The following is a 25,347-nucleotide window of genomic DNA, read 5'->3' as shown; positions in this document are numbered from 1 at the left end:
TTTACTTCAACAGTGTTCAATACATAGGTAGAGCTAGGTAGTAAGTTATAAAAAATATATATGCCATAAATATTTTTATAACTTACTATATATATATATATAAATAGTAAGTTTGGAAAATATATATGGCAATTAAGCTACACAAAATTTTCCATGTTTCACCCTCGTGAAGATTTGTCAGGCTATTGCATGTAATCGATGTTGCATTATGTTTTTATATATTCCCGTGGTACTGGGTTGGCTAGATTATGTTTTATTCATGTACCCATTTATCAAAGCCAATGGGCGTACATTTATCAGGCAATGGTTTATTTGACCTCTAATTTACCTGCACTTACACTTGAATTTTATCTTATACTAATGTATTTGTTTATTAATTACTAAAATTATGATGATCATTTTTGTTATTATTGTTGCTATTATTTATTCATGTTTTTTGTGTATGTATTATCCTAAGGTAAAGTTTATTTTGTGTATACATACATTTGCTATTTCACTCTTGTAGTTTAATAAACTTTGGGGCTCTTTAACATTTAAGATAGCTAATTTCTCATTCAAATATAGTCTACATGGGTTGTATAAGTTTCTATATGTGCTGGCCTGCTATACTATTTTTCACTCTACTACGATGATCGTCCACTTTCCTTGATCTCCCAGTAGTGGTTCACTAATGCTATTTTCATTCCGTATTTTTTGATTTTGAATATAATTCTGTTGTCATAATATTTGTTTTTAAAATCCAGGGAGGTTATTTCTAGGTTTTCTTTGGCAAATGTTGTGGCCTGATAAACGATGCTTTTGGTTAGGCATTTATTTTGTAGTGGACAGATGCCTGTATTCTACAGTTACTATTTTTTTGCTCATTGCTAATGTTTTTATTTCTATTACAATTTGTGTCATTACTATTTCTTGTAATTATATTTTTGTTCTTTGTATAATTTTTATTATGTTGGTCACTTTCTTATTAATTTTGTTATCTTTTTTTTTATTGCTCCCATTTAATATTTTATCATTATATGCTGTAATGATATCTATATATTCCATGGGAATATATAACAAAGTAACATCGATTCCATGCAATAGCCTGACAGACACTCACAAGAATGAAATGCTAAAAATTCTGTGTATATTAATTGCAATATATATCTTCAAAACTTGATACCTAGCTCTACTTATGCATTGAGCACTGTCAAAGTAAATAAATGCTGAATATATATATGTGTGTGTATCATCCATATACAGACTGTTTCAATGTATCAGAGGTCCTTAGCATATCTTCTATTATTATACTAAAAGCTGAGTTGTTTTCCTATATATTTGTCACATTAAATACTTGTTAAAATTAGTGATAGGACAATTCCAATATTTTTCCCAATTCCGATACAATTACTGATTCTGTACTAAATCCCCAATTTCGATTCTGATTATTTATAAATCTCTAAATATTTAGCTATAGAATTGTTATTTTCCCTGATTTCTATAAAAAACACATTAAATATGCAGATATTTTCCTAAACATAAAGTTACACTTGTGGAGGATGATCTATAGATTTTAGCTTTATTGGTTATTTAAAATCAATAAATATTTTTTATTTTATCATTATTACCAGCAATGGAAGATTTTATTTAAAAAAAAATCAAATAAAAAAAAGACAATTAAAATAATCATTTTGGCATCGGAAAATAGACATCAACTTTTTTGATTCCGATACCATCAAAGTTGTTGATTCTTCCAATTCTGATTAATCATCTAAACACTAGTTAAAATATTATTTACCAATTTTAATAAACCAAAATTTGCACTTTATTAACCAAGATACCCTCTATTACAGCATTTATCATTCTTGCTTTTGTATTTTTCACTGTTTATTAATAATTAGAAGTAATCTATAAATAGAAAAGTGAAAATGTATGTATGTTTGTATGTGTGTTCACTTTTTCTGTATGTCTACAAAAAGCTTTTTTCAGAGAAGCGGTCGGTCGCCTAACAACTTTTAAAACTTTTTATATCACATATAAATCGTAATATCTCAGAGTTAACAACGAAGCTCGCCTATCTATTTAATTTGCTTGACTTTGGGAAGATAAATATTCGACATTTGTCGCTCGCTGCATGTGGGTTAGTCTTTTTGCTATAACATCTTGGGAAGCGTTCCCGCAGTAAATGAAATACTATCCTGCAGTCAAACTTGACCTCATTGACTCATTAAAACGGCCACCTGCCAAATCCAAGTAATTAAATAAATTCAAACGTGTTTCCGTTAGCATCTTGCGGTGGGGCAATGCAATGGTTAACGTCGCACGTTTTTTTTTCACACTTTAATTTACAACTTTGCCTCAAGGATTCGAGTTCGATCCTCATACTTACCTACCAAAACATTTTTAACCCCCCCCCCCACCGGAGTTTCCACACACACACACCTCCAAACACCCGGGCAACGCCGGGTACCCCTCGCTAGTAAAACTATAAAACAGAAGATTGGAATAGTTCATTATAAACAATAGAGAATATCATCACAGATATTGATATTATTTAATCCATACATAAAGAGAGATTAATTTTACATTTGATCTTTTATTCTCACATTTTGGATGATGTAATCTCTGACCTTCTCCAGATGTGTCTTGTCGAAGTTGGGAATCTGTACAGAATTTTGAATGGAACCCTTTATTTAATTCATATGGGTAGTTTGTTCTCATTCTGTCAGCTATGACTGGGTAGACCTCCCAAGTAATTCATAATTTTAGTCTTAGTATGAATACTGAGGATTGAACTTTAAACATAAAAACTGATTATTACTTAGCACATATCCGTTGCACTTCTTGACTTTTGACTGGCTTCAAAAAAATGAAATTGATTTAAGTCACTTATTTTTAAAAAGTTCTAAATTTATGTCTAATAAAGATAAAGGTTTTTTAGACTTATTTTGAAATCTAATATTTGAGAGAGTTAATATTTTAGTTTTTCAAAATGTCTATTTTAATGGTTGCAAACAGGGTTGTCGAGTCGGAGTCAATTGGAGGTTTTAGCTGGAGTCAGAGTCGGATTTCTAAGAGTACTAGGAGTCAGAATTCTTTATCCGACAAGTTCAATAAATTTATTTTATTTGTTACATGGTTTTCCTGTTTGGTTTTACCAGTTGCACAATTTAGCAGTTTTTGTATGGTTTTGCTTTTACTTTTGTACTGTACTGCAATGCTTCTACTTCATCAAGATATTTTGGTCCATCAGATCACTGCGAATCCTGTCTGGATAGCCGTTTTCATTTTGGTCGTGATGTCACACAGGATCAATGAAAATTCTGTCTTTGAGCGAAACCACTGTGGATTACATCAGATAACAATCGGATTGTAATCTGAAAATTATCCAGTTCCCGAATCAAATGGAATGTGTTAATTGGATTAGTCTGGGATCAATCTGGAATTACAATCTTTTAAAAACAACAAAAAAAAAAAAAAACAGGCCTAAATCAATAAGAAGCAACACATGCTACATTATAGCTTTTTCCTGTTTTTCTTTTGATCCTCTTTCCATAAAGGCAATATTATCTTTTAAAAAATTTCTTCTTTGAATAATGTCTTTACTCTCCTCTTCTGATTAGAAGCATTTGGCTTCAAAATGCCATGGCCTAAAGAGGTTTCCCTATCCCTAAATATTGTATTCTCTTTTGAACTGATAGCATAATAAAATTTCATTGTAAATTTTTTATCCTTTTGTTATCTTAACTTATTCTATAAAGCTGGTTGAATGTATATGTGAGTATATTTATCATATAAGTGAATGTTAAACGTAAAAAATAATATACATGAAAAGTATTTATAAAATGCTTGCAGAACAGGTGTGGGAGGCTGCAGAATAGATTTCCGTTGGGTCGGAGTGGAAGATATAATTTATCATCTGACTTTGCAACCCTGGTTGCAATCATGCTAAATATACTTTTAAAAGAAAAAAGGGTTAATCTCTCTTTTATAAAATGTAGCCATATCTAAATAATGGATAAATTTAAAAAAAAAAAAGGGAAATACTACTCAGATATAAATAATAATATTGTGTGATTTATATGGATCCAGCTAGTAATAAAGAAAAAGACAAAAGAACTGCAACTTACAAACTAAGGACAGCTTGCATGGAAATATAAAGTGCAGGAACATTGAATGTTTCAAAGAAGATTTCAGCAGCCTTCTCTCTGTTTCGTCGAGGATTCAATGGTGCTTCAGTTAAAAGAACAGGATGCTGAAATAAACAATAACATTTTAACAAGTTTCCCCACAAAAATAATGTTATTTACACTTATTTAAGTTATAAAAAGAAAATATCAGATATTTGTTTTGTCAAAGTTTAATTCGTAATTGAATGAAAACAGTTTTTGGTGCTTAGAGTTACACTTGATTAAAAATAAATAAATAAATAAAGGCAAATATTCATGATGTATGTCATGGAACGCAGATGTCATATTCTAAAAATCAGGTAAATCGAGCAAGTGTTTGTTTAAATAAGAAACTCAAATTTTATGATCAGTAGGGCCAGAGAGACATCATCTTTGAAAATTCAAGGGCAGATAACTCAATTTGATTACCGAGATTTACGAATCGTACCATGGCTGCCAAAAATTATTAATTGCTAAAAATCATAAAATTTAATTTTCTTAATTAAAAAAACTACATGATCAATTTACATCATTTTTGGAATATGACATCTTTGTTTTGTGAGGAGACGTACATCAAAGATTTTTCTGTATTTTTTTTTTTTTAATTAAGTTTAATTCTAAATAAGCACCCATTTTTTCATTATAAATACATGTGTTTAGATAAGATTTTCAATTGCTGGAAAAAAGAAAAAAATTAACTAGAATCAGGAGTCTTATGGGCCAAAATTCTAGTATTGCAATGCTATTAATGTTACTCCTTCATTTTTTATTATCACTCATGTTTGAATTCATGTTTTGAAAGACGATGTAAATCATAAATTTGTAATATAATGCCAAAGATAAAATTATTTTGTTATGGTTATGTTTTAAGCTCTATTTATAGGAAAGTTCAAATAGCTAAATCAGACTGAATATCTAAAAGGTTTCATTGTATCTGCTTTATTTGTTGGGAATTTATTATTTACCATTAATACAATATTTTTCATTTCTAAAAATAGAAAAGATCTAATATTTTTAAAATCAAACAAATTCTGAAAAAAAAAAAAAAAAAAAAATGTGAATGGTGGAAAAATAATCTATTTATATAGGATTTGTTCAGCTATTATTATGAATGTTTATTAACAGAAATGCTTTTGGAAAACTCTTAAATGTAACATTTAGATTTTTCTTGTTAATGAAAAATAAATATTAATTTATACAGATTGATATCTTGTAAATAATCACAAACATGCAAAAAACTACAAAGAAAATCAACTTTATTTTACAAAGACAAAGAGGTGCTCATTTCACCATATTCGGTTTAATGTCTGTTTTACATGCTGGTGTATGTTGGACAGGTTTAAGAAATGAACTTCCAAAGTATACTATCTAGGTTTTTATTTATCCTTCACGTTGATTTTTATTATTTCCTCCCATGCTTTCTTTTGAACTTCCCTTTTGAGCTGAACCAGCTACATAAACTGTTCCACATCTACTAACCAGATATACTTTTTGCACGTCAGAGTTCTCATCAATTTCAATAGTTTTACATTTCTGCACACAAATTGGTTATTCAATCCAAATTATAAATTTATAGGTGTTGACCTCTCCAATCAAAGTTTTAACTTGAGGAGTCTCTTTTCAAACTTGGGAATTATTATGTTGAACTCAGGAATCTATATTAAATTTGAAACTGAACCTGTTATTTAAGCTAGTGAGATGTAGATCATTCTCATTCAGTCAACTATGACTGGGTAGAATTGTTAATAACTTTATCTTATTCTTAGTTATTATCATAAGCATTGAACCTTCAACCCCCAGAAAACTGTCACTTAGAACTGCTTGCAATCATCACCTTTATCCGTTGCATCACTGGTTCACTGTGTACAAATAGGTACCGGCAGCAGCCTGAAAAATGAGTTGAATTCGTAAAAAATAGTCAACTTTAGGTTATGTTCACCAGCCTGTATTTCATTTGTTTGAACTTGTTTTTGGATAAAATATATATTAAATGAAAGAGCAAATCTTCCTCTTTCGTATGGTGTTTATTTTGTATTTGTTGAATAAAAATTCAATTTTACTGATTTATTTTAATAGCACCAACAAAAGTGATAACATTTTGACGTGGAACGCTAGCTGCTAATTTTTTAAAAAATCAAGAAAATCATACTTCTTATTTAAAACTCTCACGAATTTTTGCAATTCGACCATTAAAAAAACTATAAATAGCATCAAATTAAGCAAAGAATGATCTTTATTTACGTATAAAAATTACAACAAATATAAAAAAAATGTGCAAAATTCTTTAAAAAATTTTTTTTTTGATTTAATTTGCTTCTAGTGAATTAACTATTCATAATAATCATGGCAAACATGAAGTTTATTCAATTTCCTATAAAATGGTGCTAAGAAATTGTACCTAGTTTTATTCGCGAAAATGCGCAAGGAGAAAGAAAATTGACAACTCGGGAGTCTTTTGGACAAAATTGCGTGAACCGTGAACACGGCGAAAATGTGCGAGTCAATGAATGAAAGTTGTTCGACTTCGGTATTTCACTAAATAGGTAACTATACTGCTTCAATTTCAATATAAGCGATAAGAAACCATTTCTGTACATTAATTTGTAAAAATTACGTTTGAATATTTTAAATATTCACAAGTATTTTGCAACATGTAGTTAGCACGTGTTCAGCTTTTTAACATAAAAAAAAACGAGCGATATTTTGGATTATTTTCAAAAATTAAATTAATATTGTATCATTTTGGAGGGGAAATAAATAGGGAGTATTTATAATAAACCATTTATAAAACTAGTGATTTAATTTTAAAACGTTTGAGTATCTAAATATTTGTTTATTCGGCATTCTAAACCAGTTTCCTGAAAGTAAACAAACTTGGCAAAAGAGCGTAAAAAATGCTAGACAAGAAGCAAAGTGAACGGCGCGTTTCTAGCATTTTGTATTTATTTGAAAATGATTTGGTGCATGGTAGATATCTAATTCAAGGCATGCGACTGCATAAAATTAAAGTTTGAAACAACGTAAAAAACTATTGACGTCCATAGATGAAAGTACGGTGGTTATGCATTTACAGCGAAACCGCGCTATTTTTAAATAGTATTTTCAAGTTAAATTAAAGTTTTACGATAACTTTTTATATTAAATTGTTAGTTGAAAGTTCAGAAGCGTTACAAAACACCCTCTCCTCCCCATGTTAAGAATGGCTTTCTAAATGTTATTTCAGCACAGTTCACTAAGTGCATAAGTACCGAAAGTACAGACTAGACTAAATTTAAAAAAAAACAAAAAACACCCTCTCTTCCACATGTTAGTTCGCTTCATAAGTACTATTGTTTTCTTTTCTTTTATTTTATTTCACGCACCTGCTGTCCAAATCAAGGTAAGACTATGGCTGAAGCATGAAATAAATAACAAAAAAAAATTAAACTGGAGAACGATTGCAGTTAAAACAAAAAAATAAATAACTAAACAACCCACTTCCCCGTTAAAAAAAGAAAAAAACAATCATTTAAATTAATTTGTTGTGTACCTTTCAAAGTTGCTTTAATTCAAAAAAATGTTTAAAATTATTTATTTGTTAAAAAAAAAAAAAAAAAAAAAAAAAAAAAGCCGCTCGCCCAGTTTAAACCATTATGAATATGTCATTTCATTTTATGTTTTTAATAAAAAAAAATGTTTGATGAAAAACTTTCCCGTTCTCATTAATTAAATCGAAACATTTCCAATTAAACAATTACGGATATATGTTCTCTTTCACTTTTTTATTTACTTTTTTTCATAGTTCTTTCCGGAAGTTTAATTTTTTTGTTATTTATTTCATGCTTCGGCCATAGTTTAATATGTTCTCTCCTAAATTTGGACAGCAGGTGCATGAAATAAAATGGCATCTCCAATTTCGGCAATAAAGTGTAGAAGCACCGAAAATAATTAAAAAAAAAAAAAAAAAAACGACACACACACACACACACACACAGTTAAGAGTGGTTTTCTAAATAATAGTTTGTTTCATAAATACTATTGTTTTAAGATATTTTATTCTTGTATCGTTTATTAAATTGTTAGGTGAAAGTACAGACTAGTTAAAAAACATGCTCCCCCTATCATGTTTCCTAAATAATAGCTCACTTCCTAAGTACCATTGTTTTCATTTATTTTATTCTAGACAGAAAAATCAAATTAGCACAATGAAAACAACTTTTATGTTGAAGACGCAGTATTATTTTACTTTAAGGCCCGTCTCACGTCCGTATATAACAAAATGTGTTTCTTTGTAGATTTCGGTGTGCTAAAAACGAATCTGAAAACTGTTACCGTCGCAAAAAAATAGTTTTCATGATATGAAGAAATTACTTTTTTGAAAAGTGGGTAATCACTTTTCCATTTAAATTTAACTTAAAATGAGTACCCACTTTCTGGCCACCTTAGAGGGGGGGGGCATTTTTTTTGTGTGTTTATTGGCTAAAAAGTTTTGTTTGATTTCTTTTGCATGGTATTAACTCCTGAACTCTGGGACTATTTTCCATTTTACAGCCCAGCCTTCGCTTACGCTACGCACGAGCATAAACAAAGGCTGTTGAATGTCCACTCGCGTACGAAACTGCCTTGTCAGTGTAGTATTGGCAAAAAATTAAAATTAGACAAACAAGTACTTTTCCAAAAATTAAACCATGTAATCCTATGTTATGAAATTTGATTTTCTTAATCAGGCTGAAAAAAGAAATGTTTCTATGAAGGAATATAATAGCAACCGGTACACCAAAGATGTCATCAAGTGTGTCATTGAATTGATAGGGCAAGCAGAAGTATCTTGCAAGAATTGTGGAAAGATAATTGATATTGTAGCAAGACACATCTTTCACACAGCTATAGATTCAAAAGACCTGCCATCAGAGCGATCATCTCTAAGGTATGCTGACAAAGGGCATGTCCTCGCCAAACAACAAATAGTTGAAGTATTACTGCAATCAAGAAATATAGACTTACATTCTGATGGTATAACTAGGAATCGGCAAAAGATTGTGAGACACCAACTTTCAACAGATGTTGGTCAGTTGCTTTCAGGTGGATTCACTTCAGTATTCAAAGAAGATTCAGATACACTTGTTGATGTGGCCTTTAATCTGTTCCAGGAGTTGACTGCTCTCTATACAGATAGTGAAGTGGATACTGTATACCGGTCAATGTTACAGAATCTGACTGGTCTTATGAGTAACAGAGCAAGTGTCATGAACTCATCCGACAAAGCCTTTAACATAAAGAGGATGAATACACTTGGCATTGATGAAAACATGGAGTTTTTGCATTGTAATGCTCACTTCCTTCTTGGCCTCAGTTCTGAATCCGAAAAAGTCTTGAGAAAATTGGAACAACATCTGAATGAGAAAATCGGCAGAGATGGTCTTGAAAAATTCAAAAGGTTTTCTTCAAGTTCAGAAAATGCAGCATATTGCTTTATCAGGACTGCTTGTGATGTGTTGGGACCAAGAGGTGATGAGAAAAATGGATGCAGAGCCTCATGGGAAGCCTATTGTCACCTTCAGTCACAAAATTCTAGCATAACAAGTTTTAGAGGGAATAGGTTTAACAATCTTTTTCAGGCTGCTGCTTCACTCCACTATCATCGAAATGATATTGTGACATTTTTTTCAAGATTTCATGGCATCATTGAATCTCAAGCAAGAAAGTGTGTTTCATGACGCAAGGAGTGATTCAATTGACTGCGCCATGGTTGCACTTGGACTGTTATACCACAAAGTTACTGGACCTTACTGGATCCTACTCAGCAGACAACCAAAATACTTGGACTTCTTTTGCTGTTGTGGAAATGAATGCTGCTCTTGGAAGATGGGAACATGATGCCGAACAATTGACAGATGCCAACTTTCCACCACTTTTTAGCATCAATTTAAACAGCCCTGTTTTTTCTGCCCTCTACAAAATGGATGCACAAAAGAAGACTATTGTTCAAAGTTTACTTTATAGACTTTGTTCAGCATACAAAGATGTTCTTCAACGTCAGCTGACAGACTTCCTGCCAGGTGGAAGATACTATGATATTAAAGATGAAAAGAAACGTCAGCAAATGCAGCATAGCCAGATAATCAATTTGATAGAAGAATGCTTTGGTAATTTGGATTTTAGCATTTTCAAGAGACGATATGCATCTTTACACCACCATAGCACCATCAATATGCTGAAGAAAAACAAGACTTCAATTTGGCTTGATATTAAATCTGAAAAGGAACAAGTTGCTTGGATTGTGTGGATCCAAATCTAAAGAAGTCTGAATAAAACACCAGGCATTACAGAAGATGGTACTTCAGAAGAGAAAGCAACAACTGGAGAAAACAAAACAAGAAAAGGAGAAAAATGCAAGGAAGCAAGCCATAAGAAAAAATCTCATCATTGAGAGAGTGAAGACACATGGTGGGCCTTGTTTCAGTGAAAAGAATGTCACACAAATGCTACATGTGCTAGGAAGCAGGAATAGTAGACTTGAGGCCCTCAAAGATGAAATTAGGTTTCAGAAAATAGTTCTGAGCAATAAGTCTGAACATTTAAAATTTGACCGACCTTTAGAGTTACTAGCAAGCCACTTGAAAGCATTTTTGAATGGCTCAGACCTAATAAATGACTATGAAACACTTCCCGACAATGAAGAATCACAAAGCGAAACAGATGAAGAAAGTGCTTTAGTTGATCAGGCAGAGTTTGGAAACTACAGCTTTAGCAAACAAGGACAGTTTGTGGCAGTATATTATGACGATGACTTTTATTTAGGTCAAGTAATTTCTGTCACAAGTAGTGAAGAAGGACAAGTGAAATTTCTGGACAAGTGTAAAGTGAAAATAAATGCCTTTAGATGGGCAAGGTCAGAAGTAGAGAAAGTCTCTTCTCTGTATGTGTTTGATTGGGGGTTTGAGGTAACCACCTCAAATGGACGAATGTGGTCAGTTCCAAGCGAAGAGTTCAACAGAATCACAAGGAAATATCAATTGTATAGAGAACTCTATTGTTAACATGCAGCTTCCTTTTGTATTGAATGTAAATTGGTGTTGAACAGGTACGTTTGCTTATATACGATACTTCGCCATGATAAACAGTGAATTATCGCGATTTTTAAGTTTATTATTTTAGAACTACAAGGTGTACAGAGTTGAAATTTAGGTATGACATTCTACAATATGTATTGATTATGCATGCAAAATTTCACATATGTATCTTTAATAGTTTTTGTGATTTTGAAGTTTGTATACATTTAAAACATTCGGTACTTTATTTCCGCCATTGAAATTGAACATATCAGTATTTTTATCGATTTGCAGCTGGAATTGTTTGAAAAAAAAAAAAATAAAAAAATAGGCATAATAACCACTATGTATAGAATTATATTGCATGTTCATATTTAATTTTCTTTAATTCAGTTTTATTTGCTGATACTTCAAAAAACTTTTGTCAGTTGCTTTCAAAGTTGCCATGTCGTAATGTAAACATGTTCATGCTACACTTGCAAATATGAAAATGATCATAACTTGAAGACTAAACAAGATATCTTCATGATTTTTGTTTTGTTTTTCTTGTGTTTGTGTGTATTTTTAATCAAATTTAGCCATGGGCGATTTAAAAATTTTGGCTGCCGGTACCTAGTACAAATGACAAACTTCCTAAATTATTGTTAAATATCAACAAAATAAAAAATAAATAAAAAAACGAACATGGTGATGATGTATCACCATAGCTACCAGCAGTAGATGTGTATATGAAACATTTTGAAGCTTTCAGAAGACTCTTGGAAGTTAAGTTTTAAATATTAAGTTCCTCTTCTAAATAAAATTCAAATGCTGCTGTTCTTACCTCTTCTGCAAAAGTCTGCAGTTGATCTTTCGAATAAATATATTGCCAAATTCTTTCCATATCATTCCAGTCACGGATTATCCCATGTTCCATTGGATACTTAATTGTAAGTAATCCACGATATTCCTGGAAAGAAAAACCAAAGATTTTTTTTTTTTTTTTTTAATTCATTAAAAATAAAAATGAGTCAAATCAGTTATATAACATATTGTCATCTTGTCTGATTTTCAGTCAAATCCAAATAGCAATCTGTTTTACATATTAATATTTGATTGAAACTGGCCGATTTATTTATTTTTCCTTTATTATGTTATTGGCACAAATATATTTTATTCTGTGGATATACTCATTACAGTTAAGAAAACTATGAGAATTGTGACACATTTTCTCCCTCATCAAAACATTAAAGAGAAGTGATTTTATGCAATTATACAGAGTTTTCTCTCTGGAAAACTTCAAATATATTTCTCCAAAACCTCTGGCCTTAATGGAGGGGAGATTAAAACATGCAGGTTTTAGGGAAATATCAGATATTTTCTAATTCATATGCAAAACTAGAAAAACGAATGATTATGATTGAAACATTTTATGGCTGCAAAAAAATGCCAAAAATAGGCTCTGAATGATGGATGATATTAAGGGCAAATGTCATATAGCCTACTATACAATTCAGGCAAGCTTGCATTTCTAAAATTCTGACCAATGGTTGCCGAAATTTGAAATTTATAAAATTGCTAAAAAAAAGTGGAATCTCTCTCTCTCTCTCTATATATATATATATATATATACTAGCATGGGTGCCCAGCATTGCCCGGGTGTTTGGAGGTGTGTGTTGAGCAAAAAAAAAAAAAAAAAAAGTAGTAGTAGGAAGGCAGGCTCAAACCTGTACTGCGAAGGAGAAAAAGAACGGGGAAAAAACGTGACATCTTTGCTGTTACAACCACCGCCAAACTGGAAGTGACGTAGGTTTAAATTAAGGCTAGACAATCAAAAAGAGGGGATGACTTTTGAAAATATCGGCAAAAAAAGCGACCCCTCCCTGTAAAAAAGTTCCCAGTTAAGGGTGAAGAAATTAATGTTTTTAGTCAATTTTTCGATATTTGTCATCTGAAGGGTCGAGCTTCAAAACGATACTGATCTTGTGAAAATCCGTCGCCTCTGTCGAAAGTTTTAGGCAGACATGCGAACAGACATACATAGATTTATATATTTGTAGCTCAAATTTTTGACCCAAGCCGATTAAAAAGCTTGCCCTATCTCTGAATACCCTTTATGTCAAATTTCAAATGTTTAGACCAGAAATTGTCTGAGTAATTTGGTAGAGACAGCCGAGATTAATTTTTTTTTTTTAACTTTGACTTCTATTATGACCCCTTAAGATTTATTGTTTTGGGCTCAAATAAAGTTATTAAGTTAGATCCATGTCCAAGGAACCTATATCTAAAATTTCCAAATTGGCGGAGGAGTTTGGTAGAGTTCTCAAAGGTCAAATCGTTGAACTTTGACCCCTTAAAAGCTAAATTTCAGGCCGAAAACTGATTACAAAGATTTTCCCAAATTGACAGAGTTATTGTGTAGGGAAATGTACACAGACAGACACTTTGACATATATATATATCTATAAAAGTGAACGTGTCTGTGTGTCTGTCTGTGTACATTTCCCTACGCAATAACTCTTGTCAATTTTTTTTCTACAGACTCGAAATTTGATATACAGGGTACTGAGATTTGGGAAAATCTATGTGCAACGATTTGACCTTTGAGAACTCTACCAAACTCTTTCGCCAATTTTGGATGTAAACACTTGAAATTTTAGATATAGGTTCCTTGGACATGGATCTAACTTAATAACTTCATTTGAGCCCAAAACAATAAATCTGAAGGGGTCATAATCGGGGTCAAAGTTAAAAAAATTTACCTTTTTTTTTTTTTGCTCAGCTACACCTCCAAACACCCGGGTAACGCCGGGCACCCATGCTAGTATAGATATATACATATACATATTGGTAGCAAAATTTAATATTGAAATGCTCATATCTTTGGTCCTATGAGATAAAACTACATGAAAAATTGCTGGCTTTTTGAAGATTATAATATTCTATGGTTAAAATTTTATGACAATTGGTAAAAAAGCACCTATATTTTCAAACCAATAAAATATGTCCAAATTTACCTACATTTGTATATATATAGCGTCCTGGTAAGCCAGCTTTAGTTTTATTGCTTTGGGATGAATTTTGCTTATGGTTTTTATCCTTGGTTGTCTCCCCTGTGGCCATGCCAGGCCACTAATATATAGTGTACTGCAATGGTATTCACCTTGGTTAGGTTTAGCCGGCTTCTTCCATGACCTGCACCACAGCAGTCCTGAGTAAAGTTGCAAAGACTTCCAACTTTTGATGATCAACCACTCAGAGGATTAACAGACAAAAGATTTGGTAGACATGTCTCTTGGTTGATATTAAGATCTCTCGACATACACCCACCCAAAAACTGTTGAAAGTGCACAAATACAAATATAGCAACTTTCATCAAACCCTGACTAGTTGGAACAATAAACATGAGAGCAATGACGGGTTGCAAATCTTCCCAAAAAGTGCCATTCAGAGACAGCAGTCTCCAGATTGCTGAAGAAGCCAAAAAAGTTTTTTTAAAAAATACTAGTTTTCGATGTGTTGATGAACATACTTATGCCAAGTACAACATCCTGCAGCCCATTCCGTGCAACCTACGCCTCATTCCGGTTGATGCCAACAATGATTAAATTATGGAAAAATGGTGGGATCTTTCTATCGATCCAGTAGATATCTCACTGCTGATGCTATTCTCTATCTATATAAGAGCCAGGTACGTCCAAGGATGGAATACTGTTGCCACATCTGGGCAGGAGCTGCTAGAAAGGACTTGGCCTGCCTTGATAGAGTTCAAAATAGACTTCGTAGCCTCGTAGGAGATGTCCTTTTCTCTTCCTTGCAACCTTTATCTCACAGAAGAGATGTTGCGAGTTTGTCTCTGATGTATCGTTATTTTCATGGACAGTGTTCGAATGAGCTTCAATCTATGGTCCCCCCTCGCCAAACTTTCACAAGAAACACTCGTCTAGGTGTAAACACTATCAATAATTCCCCCCACTCTTTATCTGTGCCTAAACCTAAACGTAGATTCCATGAACAAAGCTTTTTTCTTAGAACTGCACGCCTGTGGAATTGTCTTCCGTTTTCCTGCTTTCCGGCTGACTACAATATGGTTGTCTTCAAGTCTAACGTAAATAAGTTCTTGATGAGCCGTTCCATATAAGTTATCAACTTTACCAAATTTTCATTACTAATGATTACTATAATATCCAATTTCTACTGTACACTCTTTAACCCTTACCCTTGAGTGGCCTCTGGGCCTTGATAATGTGGTGATGCCTATGTAAAAAAAAAAAAAAAAAAAAAAATTATGCAACTTAAAGTATGTCTGCCTGCATTTCTTGCTTCAACATTAATTACATATTTCTTCTTCACTAGTAATCAGTTTGTGTTAAGTATTAAAACAATTTTTTTTTAATTACTGTCATATTAATATTGTTAGTTTGTGAAAAATCTTAATTTCCCATTTTTCTATTTCAGCCTTATTAGCTGGTTATCATTCGTTTTCCATGTTCCGAATCATTCCAATTCATTCATCTGGAATCTATTCCAAAATGGACCAATTTCTGAAGTCACAATGTTTCAATGGTAACCCTTTAGCGCCTGATTCTGCAGACCATTGGACATGTACATTCAATAACTTCCTGAGGTCAATCAACCGTCCACCAACTAGCAAACTAAACTTTCTTATCTATACTGCACAAGCACCTTCAAAATTGTCAAATCTGACCTATACTGCACAAGGACATTCAAAATTGTCAAATATTGCCTATACTGCACAAGCACCTTAAAATTGTCAAATCCGACCTATACTGCACAAGCACCTTCTAAATTTTTCAAATCGACCCTGTGCTGCACAAGCACCTTAAATTTTTTTCAAATCGGACCTATATTGCACAAGCACCTTAAAATTTTTCAACTCAGACCTATACTGCACAAGCACCTTCAAAATTGTAAAATCAGACTTATACTATACAAGCTCTTTCAAAATGTTTGAATCTGACCTATACTGCACAAGCACCTTCAAACTTTTTCAAATCGGACCTATACTACACAAGCACCTTTAAAATTTTTAAATCGGACCTATACTGCACAAGCACCTTCAAAATTATCAAATCGGACCTATACTGCATAAGCACCTTCAAAAATTTTCAAATCGGACCTATATTGCACAAGCACCTTCAAAATTGTCAAATCGGACCTATACTGCATAAGGACATTCAAAATTGTCAAATCGGACCTATAATGCACAAGCACCTTCAAAATTGTCAAATTGGACCTATCCAGTACACAATAGCAAATTGTGACTCATATGAATCAGCCATTGCTAAACTTTAACATTGTCTATTCTAGACATCTTTTGGTAACCTCTAAGCAGGAGCCTGGAGAAATGATTAATGATTTTTTTGCAGAAACTAGATTCGCTTACTGCAGATTATCACTTAGCGGCAGTAACGGCCGAAGAACATTGTGACTAAGCAGTTTGTGATGAACTTATAACAGACATTTGCTCGCATACAATTCGAGAACGACTCTTAGAAAGAACACTCCATTTGAAAGCCGAATCTTATATCAATCTCACACCATGTGGTGCCACTGCTGAAGCATCATTGACTTGTGAGGTTTTTTTGTACTTCTGAAAATATTTCTGCTGTAACAGGCGAAAAAAGTTTCTTCTGTGGTAATCTACATCCAAGAATTAAATGCTCCATCCATGATGCAGTCTGTAGAAGCTGCGGCAAGAGGGGACATTTTCAACTAGTCTGTCGATCAAATCGCTCCCCTAAGAAGGTGACTTCTGCTTGTGAATCGTCAATTGCATCCGTTGTAACCGTTGCATCACCTGATTGTTTGTTGAAAGCCATCATTAAACTTTGAAGGAATGGAATAATCTCAAAGGCTCTAGGATACTGGAAGCTCAGAAAGCTATATATCATCGAACATCATCCATTAGTATGACTAGCCGACACAAACTTCTCGCAAGAAGATATCAATGCGTCCACAGCCTTATCAAGCAGTACATTAGGTCACTGGTATGTGACATTAGTATATAAAGGGTTTACCTACCCACGTTCCAAACTTTCAGTCCTTTTTTCTCTTTGCTCAGGTGTCTTACTTGGCTATGACTTTCTTAAACTACACTCAAAACGTAGAAATACCCTTTGAGAGTCACAAAGATCCCTTCTTTGTATGCGCCGTAATGGCATCCCATCTTGTTTCTCCACCACTTTTTGAACATTAACCGTCTGGTTGCAAGCCTATTGCTACAAAATCCAGAAAACACTCACTGATCCATAAGCAGTTTATACAAGCTGAAATTCATGACCTTCTAAAAGACAGTGTTATCAAACCATCTCGCTCTCCCTGGAGTGGACAGGTTCTAGTAACCACTAATGACGACACAAGAAGCGTCTTGTCATTGACTATAGTCAGACCATCAATCAGTTCATGTACCTTAATACTTATCCTTTACCAAGAATTGATGAGCTAGCGATAAAAAAAAAATGGCTTGTGAAGAAATTCAGATTTCAAAGCCTGTGGAAATCTATATCAATTCTGCCGTATGCCATTTGGCATAACGAACAGTGTATCATGTTTCCAACGATCGATAGGCAAGCTAATAAAATGTGAGAAGGTTGCCAACACTTTAGCATATGTTGATAGCATCACTATATGTGGCTATAATATGATAGAACATGATGAAAACCTTAATTGCCTTGGCTACCACTCTCAATCAGAACAGCCGCCTAGTTGCTTTTTTTTCCCCCAGATTTCTTTCAGTCAGCAAGCAACATTACTCTTCAGTCAAAAAAGAAACACATACCATTATCAAAATAGTGCATAAACGGAGTCACTACCTTATCAGTTCCACCTTTAAACTCAAAGACCAATGCTGGTAGCTTTTATGTATGACCTAAAACACTAAAACAAAATAAAGAACGAGAAGGTAGCAGGCTGGAGAATCTAACTATCAGCCCTCACATTTGATGTAATATACCGTCCTGGGAAAGATAGTGCAGCCGCAAACATACTTTCTCAAGCGGTTTGCTCCTAGATTCATTCAACCAGTCTACGAGACTTACACATTTTGTATCATCCATGCATCACACAAATGTCTCATTTTGTATGTTTGCGAAACCTTCCTTACTCCATTGAGGATGTTCGATGAACTAGAGAATTGTGCCATCTGTACAGAATTAAAACCGCAATTTTTTCATCCACCTAACACAACCATTTGAATACTCAAGTGTTGATTAAAATATTCACGCTTCCCCTTTGCCTTTTCTCGTGAAGATATTATCTAACAAACAGTCATAAATTGTTTCTGTCAACTATTTTCACTGTTTGGCATGCCTTCCTTTATTCACTCTGGCAGAGGTCCATCATTCAATGGAACTAACAGATTTCTTGCATAGAAAGGGAATAGCAATGAGCCACACAACTGTCTATAACCTGCAAGGAAATGGCCAGGTAGAATGATTAAATACCACGTAATGGAAAACGGTATTACTGGTATCAAAGTTGCAAAGACTGCTAATTTCTCACCGGGAATCAGTTTTGTACGCTGCTTTACATTGCATTCCGTTTGTTATTGTGTACTGCCACTAATGCTGCACTTCACAAGCGAATATTCCAGTACAATTTGAAATCAATATCTGGTACCTTTCTTTCCAGTTGACTTTTGAATCCAAGTCCCATCGTGATGAAACATAACATACAATCATCTAAGTATGAACCATTCATTGATGAAGTAGAGTTGCTAGAATGCAACCCTCAATATGCCCATGTTAGATATTCAACTGGAAGGGGGGAAACAGTGTTGCTGCGTCAAAACCACAAGACATAGCACCTAATACTAATGACCGTTATCTCACCAGAGACTATCTCTACAACCAGATGCCTCATTTGAATCGGATGTATCCGAAGAACCTTGTGAAACCTTACAGGTCGATACAACGCTCGATAAGAACCTATCGGAACTCATCCTAAAACAATGTGTCCATCCCTATCATCTAAGAAACAGAGATGCTTGAACTTGAACCTTTGTATACCATTTCATAACGCCTTCCTGAACTCTTTCCACTCAGGATGAAGGTCATATTAGCGCTATTACTTTGTGTAAAATCTTAGCAATTTTTCATTCTTCTATTTCAGCATCCATTCTTCTATTTCAGCATCCATACCTGTGAGTCTAGATGAAAAGCCTTATTAACTGGTTATCATTCATCTTCCGTGTTCCAAATCATTACAATTACCATTTCACAAAATAATTTGATTACAAAATTAAAGTCACTAAAATTTTTTTTTTCTTTGTAAACAAGCCAGGTATTTTTTTTATTATTATTCTACTTCTATGCAACGTTAGGTAGGTACAGCTAGTGATAAAGTTTGGCCATATGGTATGATACTATTATCAATATGAAGATTTCAAACAGTTTACACACCTCTGCTTCTGGACCCAGGAAAATCTCTCCTTCAAGAGCACCAGCCATAACACGAACATGTTTTGGACGACCAATGCTAAAAAATAAATCAATAATATTATTAGCAGCATTATCTCTTTTTAATGGACTATTATTTACCATGCAAGCACAATTACATTATTTTAGTTCAAGATATACAAAGAAATATTATTTTCAGTGCATTTGAAATGGCAGCATTTTTTATTTTCAGAGAACAGCCATATAAAAATGTTTGTTTGCAAGATTAAATTTGGACAGTATAGGAAGATGTGTGTTGCAACATTAACTTAAACACTTATATTACAATATTTTAATGAATTTCAATTCAAATAATTTCAAATATAGGAGCCTTGTAGTTTTTGAGACTGGAAATTCAAAAATTATACTTAAAATTTATTTGACATGGGCAAATATTGGGTAGGGGAGCAAACATAAAAGATACATTTCAAAAAAGGTATTGTCATGCAATGCTTATGCCAAAAAAAAAAAATGTTAAGCAAAAACAGAAAGAAAAAAATTACTGTTTATTTTATTTTTTACAACTGCAATTATGCCCTTTATATTTGTAAATATGTGTGTATTTAAATTCATCACAATATATAGGCATTTTTTTAATTATAGATTTCAGTGAAATTTCTCAAATATTTATTCATGCTGTATAAAATGTCAAAAAGATCATGACTAGGTGATCAATGCAAAACTAAAAAAGGGGGGAAAAAATGAACTCTTTATATAACAGTTGTTACAATAAAAACAAGTCAGAGACCTTCAAAGTGAAGAGTAGCATTAATCATGCTTTCTAGAACAGTTGGGCAAGTGATGAGTGCATTGAACATGGCATATCCCAACAACATTGTCTTGTTGGGGGTCAACCAAGGACAAAGTGTAGGTTGTGATGATTAGACTGTTTCTGGTATATGGCCAGATCTCTGAATGGAGCCGGTTCATTTACCTGGAGGTCCACCATTGCTTCGTACAGGCAAGATAGAGAGGTTAATAGTGGAGTTGGGACTGCTAGATTCACACAAGAGCATCTTCAGTTAATATTTGGTATGGTATTTTTCATGGAATTAAATGATATCATATTAGTAATAGTGTTAAACAACTACCACCTGAAAATAATTATCAGACTGATTAGACCCGGAGCTAGTGGTCAGACAAAATACTCACATCACCATATTTGGCTTACATGCTGGCATGTGTTGGATGTTTTTTTAGAAATGGACTTCCAAACTAACCTATTTTTGGCCAGGTCTTTGTTTTTCTCTCAAATCCATTCTTATCACATATTTTCCTTGGCCTTTCCATATCAAATAACACTGCTACCTCAACTATTCTACATTTATTTAAGAATTTCTCATCCATTCTTTCAACATGACGATACCCATCTACACACATCTTCCTATACTGTCCAAATTTAATCTTCTTCTGTGATCTAAGCACCTCTTTAAGACTTGAATTACACATTCATCGTAGCATTATCACATCATTTCTTTCTATGTGACATGTCTATAAGACTCATTAGCCAGGTTTCACTTCCCATATATCATTACACTGCATATACATGCCCGATTGACACATCACTTGGTCAACAGTGATAATGCTCTATTTATTAGTAAATTTGATAATGTCAAACATTTTTTTAATCTCCTTCAGAACCCATGAACATATATAAAAAACTGTTGCACTATTGGCACCAGTTCCACTATAATGTCCTCAGAAAAAGTTCTTGCCTCAGCCAAGCTCTTTTCACTATTGGTGATATTCCAAGACTTTCTAGCTTCACAACTCTGGTTCTACCAGAAACTGCAGTCTCTCTAAATATTGGAGCAAATTTTTATGATAACTCAATTTTTCTTTGTTAAAAAGATTTCATCACACTTTCTCTTACAAGTTGATTTTGATTTTGTTGGGAAAATGTAAATGTTTTTTGAGAAAAACAAGTGTAAATTAATATTAACCCCCCCCCACCACTATTCACATTTTCATAATTTAAACTGAAAAATTTAAGAGACTCTAGGATTATTTTTTTTCTTTGGCATTTATGAAAGAACATTTTTCTTTTATGATTCAACTAGCCTGTGTGCCTGGCATTGCCCGGATATTTGGAGGTGCGTGTTGAGCCAAAAAAAAAAGTGGTAGTAGGCAGGCAGGCTCGAAACCGTGACGCGAAGGAGAAAAAGAATGTGAAAAAAAAGTGACGTCTTTGCCATTGCGTCCATTGCCAAATCGGAAGTGGAGAAGGTTTAAATTAAGGCTAGTCAATCGAAATTTAAGGTTTAAATTAAAGCTAGTCAATAGAAAATATCAGCAGAAAAAAACGATCCCTTGTAGAAAAGTGTCCAGTTGAGAGTGAAGGAATTAATGTTTTTAACCAATTTTTCGATATTTGTCATCCGAAGGGTCCAGCTTCAAAACAATACAGATCTCGTAAAAATCCATCGCCTTTGTCGAAAGTTTTAGGCATACATACATACATATATGATGATTGCAACATCTTGTCAGATACTTAAAGTCCATAAGCCCAAATGCCTGAGGGAGTATCTATACACAGATGATGTTACAGAGTCTTAGCTTTGTACGACAGCTAAGTCTCTCTCTCGGTTCAAAATGTTGAGATCCAGCAACAAGCAAGAGCAAGATAGCCAGCAACAAATCAAACTGCAGACCAGCTTAATGCGAGTACTGGTCTCCCGCTTTATGGTTTTTTAAATCAGAGATTTGCTTCTCCTAGAAAGGTTGCCTTCACTACGGCTTACGGGAGCTCTCTCCACCCCAACACATATATACATACACACAAATATACATGGTGCTAGTTGGCCGTTGACCCCGAAAAAGGGTTCATTCGCCCTTTGAAAGGTCTTGTTTTTAATCCTTCAGGGAAACTAGCCGCCCTCCTCACCAAACAACTCTGGTGGGGGAACCAGTTTAGTCGCCGGTGACCCGACCATGAGGCAGGTAGTACTGGGTTACATGGTACCAGTAGCATATGACATGACCTGACCAATATATACAATACATTAAAACAGACAGGTGAGATTTATATAATAGATTATCATCAGTTCTATGTATGCAAATCCGTCCATTATTTCTTATAATTAAATATTTTCATTCGTTTTTTTTTAACTTAAATTAACTCCAAACAAGGCACATTGTCACAGAGATGCAAGGGGCTACTGTGAATAATGGCCACATTAATGAGTATCTTAAGTGGAGAGTTATGCAGCAAGATGCATATTCACATTACATTTAAATTTCTGCATGTTGGTACAGTAAAAAAAAAAAAAAAAAAAGAAAACACACCCAGAGCAGAAAGAAAATTCCGAAGGCAAGCAGTAAAAAAAAAAAAAGAAGCTATTAAAATAGAAAACCTTCCGGCATTTGGGAAGCTCAACTTTGAATGGTGAGATTTCACCGATTGTTGAGTTGGACGAGAATATTTATGTTGAGGAGGCATATATGCAGCAAATTCAGAGCACATGTCATTTAAAGACTCGTAAAGCAAGCACAAGAATGCAACATTACGGCAATATGACAGAGGCTAGTTTAGTAAAGTGTGGGATCTATTAAAGACGTTTTGGGGATTTTGTCTAAAAGGGAGAGACTAGTGGTTGGTGCATTAGTCCAAATGTGGCAACAATACTTCATGGATGGCTGAATTCTAACTTTATTAGATATAGGATAGTCACAAGTGAGAGAAGTTTTCTAGCCTAGTAGATGGAACCCACCTTCTTTACAGTAGACTTGCTATTACCTTCTATGAATTTCTTCCAATTTATATTACTCATGAATAAGAGAAGTTAAAATGCTAGACTCATGTAGGGTGCTATTAGTCATGACAATCGATAGTTGGAAAGATTTCTTATAATTGTTAAAAAGAAGAGTTTTGTCTTAGTAGCATTAAATGTAACCATTCATTTTTGGCTTCATTCCAGTACACACTGAAGATCATTTTCAAAGGATTCGATCATTACCTTGGATATCTGCATTCATTTTGCCTACATGTCGAGAATAGAATGTGGTGTCACCAGTAAATATACTGATCATTGATGCAATTATATAAAATAAGTTGTTTATATAGATCAGAAATAATAAAGGTTCTAAGGATCAACCCAAGGGGAACCCCAGCATTAATATCATGTTTAGATGTGCAACTATAGAGAATGACCTGGATCTTTTTTTTTTCTGAGAAGGATCTGATTATATTAAATATTTGTCCCATTATACAGTAAAAACTAATTTTCATGAAAAAACTTACATACCAAATATTGTCAAAGACTTTGGATATATCAAGGGCTACCATTCTAGCTTCACCTGCCTTATCCAACTTATGAAATATGTGTTCAGAGATGACCGCTAGTATATCCATAGTGGAACAGGCTTGTTTAAATTCATACGGTTAGTCAGGAAGAAATTTAGCATTTATGATATGGTGGACTCTCACTAGACGGATTAATGATTCAGCAAGATTTAGCAATGAACAGGAAGAGACTGATAGGTGATAATCTTGCAGATTAATTGTTTCCCCAGAATTTTTGAACATTGATACCACTAAGGTAATTTTCCAATTGTCAAAGAAGAGAACTTCAAAGAAATTTTTTTTAAAAGCTATGATTTTAATAACAAAAATTTCACCGTAACGCTTACTGCACTTTAATAGAAAAATCTTTGAAGAAAAAGGAAGTAAACAAATGAAGATTCAGATATAATTTTTGTAAAAAAAAAAAAAAAAAAAAAAACATTAGTTAAAAATATAAAAATAAAAGTAATACTTATCTTACAAAAACTATGTCTAAATCATTTTTCCAGTAAACTTACTTTCTGTCACTTCTTTAAGTTTTTTTTTTAATTTAAAACTTAAAAGAAAAATATCATCTTCAACAAAAATTTAAGTATCTCCCATCATTCACTGCACAAAAGAAATAAGAACAAAAAAAAAAATGAATCAAATATAACTTCCATAAAAACTATATTGAATTAATCTATATATCTATAAAAATGAAATTATCTGTATGTGTTTGTGTATGTACATTTCCCTACCAAACTACTCTGTCAATTTTCAATCTACAGACTCAAGATTTGACATAATGTGCATTGAGATCTGGGAAAATCGTTTTAATCGGTTTTCGGTCAGAAATTTGGCTGTTAAGGGGTCAAAGATCAACAATTTGACCTTTGAAAACTACCAAATTCCTTCGCCAATAAATGTTAAGGGGTCAAAATTGGGATCAAAGTTTTAAAAAATTTTACCTCTGTGGTCTCTACCAATTTACTCGATCAATTTTGAGTCTAAACATTTGAAGGGATTTTTATACATGCAGCAAGCTTTTTAATCAGTTTTTGGGCAAAAATTTGGTTGCCAAGAGGTCAAAGTTTAAAGAGTTGACCTTTGCAAACTCTACCAAACTCCTCCACCAATTTTGTGTCTAAATGTTTAAAATTTTAGATGTAGGTTACCTGGATACTAGTCAAACTTTTTAATATATCTATATATCTATAAAAGTGAAAGTGTCTGTCTGTGTCTCTCTCTGTGTGTACATTTCCCTACATAATATCTGTCAATTTTCAGTCTACAAACTCGAAATTTGATATACAGGGTACTGAGATTTGGGAAAATCTTTGTAATCGGTTTTCAGCCAGAAATTTGTCTGTTAAGGGGTCAAAGTTCAACGAATTGACCTTTGAGAACTCTACCAAACTCCTCCGCCAATTTTGAATCTAAACACTTGAAATTTTAGATATAGGTTC

At 33.3% G+C, this 25,347-nt stretch overlaps 1 protein-coding gene across 1 annotated transcript in view; it reads right to left on the bottom strand.

Moving 5' to 3' along the window:
• LOC145283693 (alpha-centractin) overlaps positions 1-25,347 on the bottom strand; it is a 77,280-nt gene that overhangs the window by 18,115 nt on the left and 33,818 nt on the right. Inside the window, exons 3-5 of the mRNA XM_080132719.1 lie at positions 19,582-19,657; positions 12,003-12,128; positions 4,110-4,234 (exon numbers count right to left, since the gene is read on the bottom strand). Coding sequence (XP_079988845.1) covers positions 4,110-4,234; positions 12,003-12,128; positions 19,582-19,657 — 327 coding nt within the window. The remainder of the gene's footprint in view (positions 1-4,109; positions 4,235-12,002; positions 12,129-19,581; positions 19,658-25,347) is intronic.

This window comes from Euprymna scolopes, chromosome 8, assembly GCF_053919585.1.
Source record: "Euprymna scolopes isolate OS-2025 chromosome 8, ASM5391958v1, whole genome shotgun sequence".
Classification (NCBI taxonomy): domain Eukaryota; kingdom Metazoa; phylum Mollusca; class Cephalopoda; order Sepiida; family Sepiolidae; genus Euprymna; species Euprymna scolopes.
The sequence above is the reverse complement of the archived record's forward strand: the minus strand, read 5'-3'. Positions and strand labels throughout refer to the sequence as shown.